At 41.2% G+C, this 5342-nt stretch overlaps 1 protein-coding gene across 1 annotated transcript; it reads right to left on the reverse strand.

Annotated features, from left to right (window-relative positions):
• Positions 1 to 3115: 3115 nt before the first annotated feature.
• LOC118395507 (U6 snRNA-associated Sm-like protein LSm6) lies at positions 3116 to 5090 on the reverse strand. Its single transcript, XM_035789335.2, has 4 exons — positions 4987 to 5090; positions 4450 to 4551; positions 3871 to 3984; positions 3116 to 3322 (listed from the first exon to the last, which is right to left on the reverse strand). Exons 2-4 carry the CDS (start codon positions 4541 to 4543, stop codon positions 3288 to 3290), a joined length of 243 nt encoding a protein of 80 aa, XP_035645228.1. The 5' UTR covers positions 4544 to 4551; positions 4987 to 5090; the 3' UTR covers positions 3116 to 3287.
• Between the last annotated feature and the right edge of the window lie 252 nt (positions 5091 to 5342).

The raw sequence follows: 5342 nt of genomic DNA on the forward strand, positions 1-5342 counted from the left end.
AACTGAAAACTGCTGTTCACAAATGCTCTCCATCCAACCTCACTGAGCTCGAGCTGTTTTGCAAGGAGGAATGGGAAAAAATGTCAGTCTCTCGATGTGCAAAACTGATAGAGACATACCCCAAGCGACTTACAGCTGTAATCGCAGCAAAAGGTGGCGCTACAAAGTATTAACTTAAGGGGGCTGAATAATTTTGCACGCCCAATTTTTCAGTTTTTGATTTGTTAAAAAAGTTTGAAATATCCAATAAATGTCGTTCCACTTCATGATTGTGTCCCACTTGTTGTTGATTCTTCACAAAAAAATACAGTTTTATATCTTTATGTTTGAAGCCTGAAATGTGGCAAAAGGTCGCAAAGTTCAAGGGTGCCGAATACTTTCGCAAGGCACTGTAAATGACTGCATTTTCCCTGAACTTGGAAACTGGATCTGAGGTGTTTGTTCCAGTGTAACCATTAACCTCTGACCCCTGACCCTGGAGTGGAACGGGAGACAAGAGAGAGGCCCCGTGTGGGAGGTGGTCATCATTTACACATGACAGGCAGGCAGTTAGGGGTTAAATAGTGGTTAAAGACAGGTCAAGTTCACACAGGACAAAGCCCAGATCCCTTAGGGTTGTTTTTTTATATATATACACACACTCTCTCTCTCTCTCTCTCACCTTGATGGTGTTGTGTTCAGTATTTAAATCATACATTGTCATTTTTACGACATCAACAAAACAAAACCGGCCTCCAATTCAGACATCCAGGAATGTTGCAAACAAAAACATGAACAACACATGAAATGTGAAAAGTCACTAACACCTCCTTGCCCAATTTGAGGACAGGCAGCATAACCTGAACAAAGCGATACCAGGTTATCCTTATAGGTTTCTATGGTTGTCCTCGTCTATTTGATCCTGACGATAGACAGTGCTGCAGTGTGATCAGTCAGGGTCATGCTATCGCCCTGTCTCTTTCTCTCTCTCTCTCTCATGTAGTTATAGGCTTTGGCAGCTGGTGGTGCTGTAAGACTCTGAGTCCTCAGTAACAAGGTTAGTGTGATAGAGTGACAGGGAGAGAGAGAGAGATTGACAGAGAGGGACAGAGAAAGAGTGTGGCAGAGAGGGAGAGAATGACAGCGAGAGAGAGTGAGAGTGTGACAGAGAGTGGCAGAGAGACAGAGAGAGAGTGTGACAGAGAGAAAGAGAGTGTGTGTGTGTTCACCGCTGCAGCACCCTTTGATAGGCAAGGTGGAGAGAATAGGTGTGTTTGATACAAAACCCCAATGCAGACCCACACAGAGAGAGGACTGACATGTTATCATTCAATTCTTTATTCTAGGGGTTACAAAGGGAAATGTGCAGTTGCAAAAGTAGACTGCCTGAAACCAATACATGTACATATATACTCCCAGACACACACTGCTAGACACATACACACACACTGCTAGACACATACACACACACTGCTAGACACATACACACACTGGGTTAGGGCAGCATACTTGGGAGTGTGTGTCTGAACAGTCCGGGCCAATAGCAGTACAATAGCGTGAGGTCTGCCACCAGGTCATTACTGTGAACAGGATTAATTGGGCTTCCTGCGAGGCCGCACAGCCAGCAGCTTCGTTATGATTCCACTAGGTAAATATTTGCCTGCGCTAACCTCGCTAGCTGCCATAATGATTCTACGCGTGTCTGTGTCAATGTGTGTGTGCGTGAAAGAGTGTGTGTCTGTCCGTGTGTCTGTATCAGTGTGTGTGTGTGTGTGTGCGCGCTCTCTGCAGCGAGCCCCCGTCTCTCCCCTCTCACTCGCTCCAGTCGCGGCTCGGCGGAGGGAGTTTGATCAATAATGTGTCCTTCATCCTGAAGTCAGACCTAACCTTGGCAGCCTTTTGTCTCCTAGCAGAGGCCAGAGTGCGCATGTATAGGGTGGAAAACAAGGCCCTGCAATTTCTCCCTCCCCCCAAACCACCACAAGCAGTTGAATCCTAATGAATCATATATTCATTACGTTCTTCTCAGCATAATGACGTTACGTTTGGCTTGAACACATTGGCTAAATTACTAGTACAGATAACCTAAATGGGTTAAACATCCACATCTTTGCACACGTTATGCATGGTGTTTCAGGGGGTAGGCAGCAGGAATCAACTGAGGGGAGGATAAAGAGACAACTCATTGAGAACAAAAGCATCTATCCATCTTGTAGTTATGAGGGGTTTATGTGTTTGAGGAGTAAAGAAAACTGTGTGTGTGTGCTGAAAAATAGATCCTTTGTGTGCGGGTCGTGAGAAATCCAATCACCTGCCACACTAGACAGAACACCAACAGGCTGTATCACATTCAGTAATCACACCTCCCATTAACCATCTATCCACTACCAGAGGCAAACGGGTAGCTACTATGACAGATCTGTTTACATGTTAATAGAATCTGACATTGCCTTCAGGAGGGACCACTTGTCGACAGGCATCACTGTTTTGTTTCTCCATACTGGCTGGTTTTGATTGGTAATTGAGAAAATGCCAGAAGTCAATTGGCCATGCTCAGACTCCACCCACACATTGAACCAATCATGATTAAGACTTATCATATAACATAGACTGAGTGATGAATGCAGCCCTTCAGGTAAGTGTATCCTGTATAATCTGTCTGATAACATTGAAGGAGAATGAGCCATAAGTTATATTGTGAATGAATGCCTTGCCGCATCGTATGCCCAGTGCTTTATATGGTCTCCATGTTATTGGAAGCTGGCAGGGCTCAAGAGGACACAGTGATTTACGAGATTGAAGCTGAAATTACACTCCATCAGTATGGCTTTAAGCTTCGTCATCATATAGGACTGACTGGAGAATATTATCTAGAAGAATCACTGCTCATGTTCAACCAGCCTCCACAGGTCAGTAAGGAACCAAGGAAGGAAAGTCTATATTCCTTCAATATAAAATGAAAATACTTCAATACTCAAGTAGGGGAGTACACAGATGTACTATATACTGATATAGTCAATATATAAGTATACAATATATGTGCATAATCTTTTACAATTGTTAGTGTCATCATTAGACAAAAGAAACAAGCTTTTGCTCTAAATTTAGGTGGGAAAAACAGACTCTAGGAACAAAATTAAACTTCCAAAAACATTTATTGGATTGTTCTCCTTTTTACAAAAAACTAAAACACTCTTCAGCTCAGAGACATTAAACAATACGAAAAACAATGTTCTCATATAACATAATCAACTGGAACAACGTCCGGGATAATAAACATAATTTAAAAAAGGGACAAATCCTCTGCATCACATCTTCCTCTTCTGGGTGCTGATGTATAACACTAAGGAAGGAAATAGGAAATAATTAGTACAGACAAGGTGAAAACTTAAAATGGCATGTAGATACAAAACCAGATAATATTATGCCAGATATCACGCTGACTTCTGTAACTACTAACAGGGTGAAGCGCAAGGCTAAACTTCTCTGCTGTTTTTTTGCGAGTGCAAGGTCTTGTATCGTGCTCATCTTACAATATCTACGGTACATCCTGCTGTCTGTGGCAACGTCATATATCGGAAAGTCTCAGTTAATTACGAGTCATATCTGCCGTGTTCACGTGCTAGTCGGAACTAGGAAACTGACATTTCCGACCTGTTAACTGATTGAAGTTATACACATGGCGCGTTCAACCAGTTAGCAAGTCGGAAATTTCAGTTTCATAGTTCCGACTAGCACGTGAAATGGGCAATATTCAAAAATAAGTAATTACTAAAATAAATGGGAAGGAGTAATATACCAGTCTCCATAGCTATTCAATATCATGTTGACTTCTACACAAGTGCCACCAAGTAGTTAGAAAAAGCAAGTGTCTGGTTCTGGAACTCTTACCATTGTTTCCTCTCAGGAAGGCGTCACCATACTTGTTCTTCAGCTGGCCATTGACATACTCCTCTGTCTGCTCCACTGCAATGTTCATATAGCCATCCAGACAGGCTAGGACACCTATAGAAAAAGGCACAAACTAATGTCAATGGCACAGACAGGCACAGTCTATGGGCAATCTTTAAACATCAGATCAGGTATAGAAGTCAAATGCATTCTGTGTGGAGTAAGAATAGCACCAATAGTACTGTAACACAAACTTTTACATTTGCTGCTACTCTTATTTACTTGACTCTTATTATTGATCCTGATGGCTAGTCACTTTACCGCCTTCATGTACATATCTACCTCAAATACCTCATACCTCTGCACATTGTTCTGGTACTCCCTGCATATAGTGTTATTATTGTATTATTTAATTCTGCATTGTTGGGAAGGGCTCCTAAGCAAAAGTTTCACGGTAAAGTCTACATCAATTGTATTTGGCGCATGTGACAAATAAAATGCAGTTCTTGGTTAACAGGCAGTCTAGAAATATCACATACTGGCCAACTAGGTGATGACTTATAAAAGGTGCAGTGTTACCTCTGTAATCCACTCCAGAGTTGAGCTTGACCACAACTGGTCTGCCAATTATCTGCTTCAGAAAGTCACTGGGGGTCTGCTTTCTGAGACTCATGATTCTGTCTGGAAGAGGAACAATAACTATATCATTTTTGTATGATTCAAAATGCATAGGAAACGTTGCATCAGATCTGTATCCTACTAACATGGAGAAGATGCTAAATTAGCTGTATTAGCAGGATGCACATTATGAAAAATGCATACTTGCCAATGTAGGACGCTAACTAGCTTGCTAATGAACAGGTAGCTAGCTAGTTAGCTTATCAGCAAAACACAAATGACTGCGCTAGCTGGGCTAATGTGGCTAACAGGCCTAGCTATTAGTTAGCCTGCTGAAAAGCCACATTTAATCAGTCTTCATAGACAAAAATGCATATGCTAGTAGCATAACATTTCACGGTACTGAAAATAAAATGACGTATCGAATCGTTACTTAGTTATGTTAGGCATCTATCGAATTAGAATTAGCTTTAGCTTGTTAGCAATCTAGCTACCCACCTGTACTTCACGTTCGTAGCTAGAATAATTTCTGTTGTGTTTATGGCCAATCAGCTACTTTTACCGGGCTCTGGTGTACGGTATCCAATAATGGACAAACATCTATCTTCAAAACCGCGTTTTGGATTTCTCACTACTACTTCAGGGTACATTTAAAATATTTTTTGAAAACTCTCAGAAAACAATTAAATGAATAGGTGGATATTTTATTATATGTATGAGTGAGATCATGTGAAAGCTTTTATTAATTTGCATGCATTAAACAGTCTACTAGGTTTTCTGTCTAATCTGCATATCAGCAAAAAAATATTTTGAAATACAGGCTTAAAGTTTTTTTTTACTGTCATTTGAACCAC

The sequence above is a fragment of the Oncorhynchus keta genome, chromosome 29 (assembly GCF_023373465.1).
Source record: "Oncorhynchus keta strain PuntledgeMale-10-30-2019 chromosome 29, Oket_V2, whole genome shotgun sequence".
NCBI classification, from domain to species: Eukaryota; Metazoa; Chordata; class Actinopteri; order Salmoniformes; family Salmonidae; genus Oncorhynchus; species Oncorhynchus keta.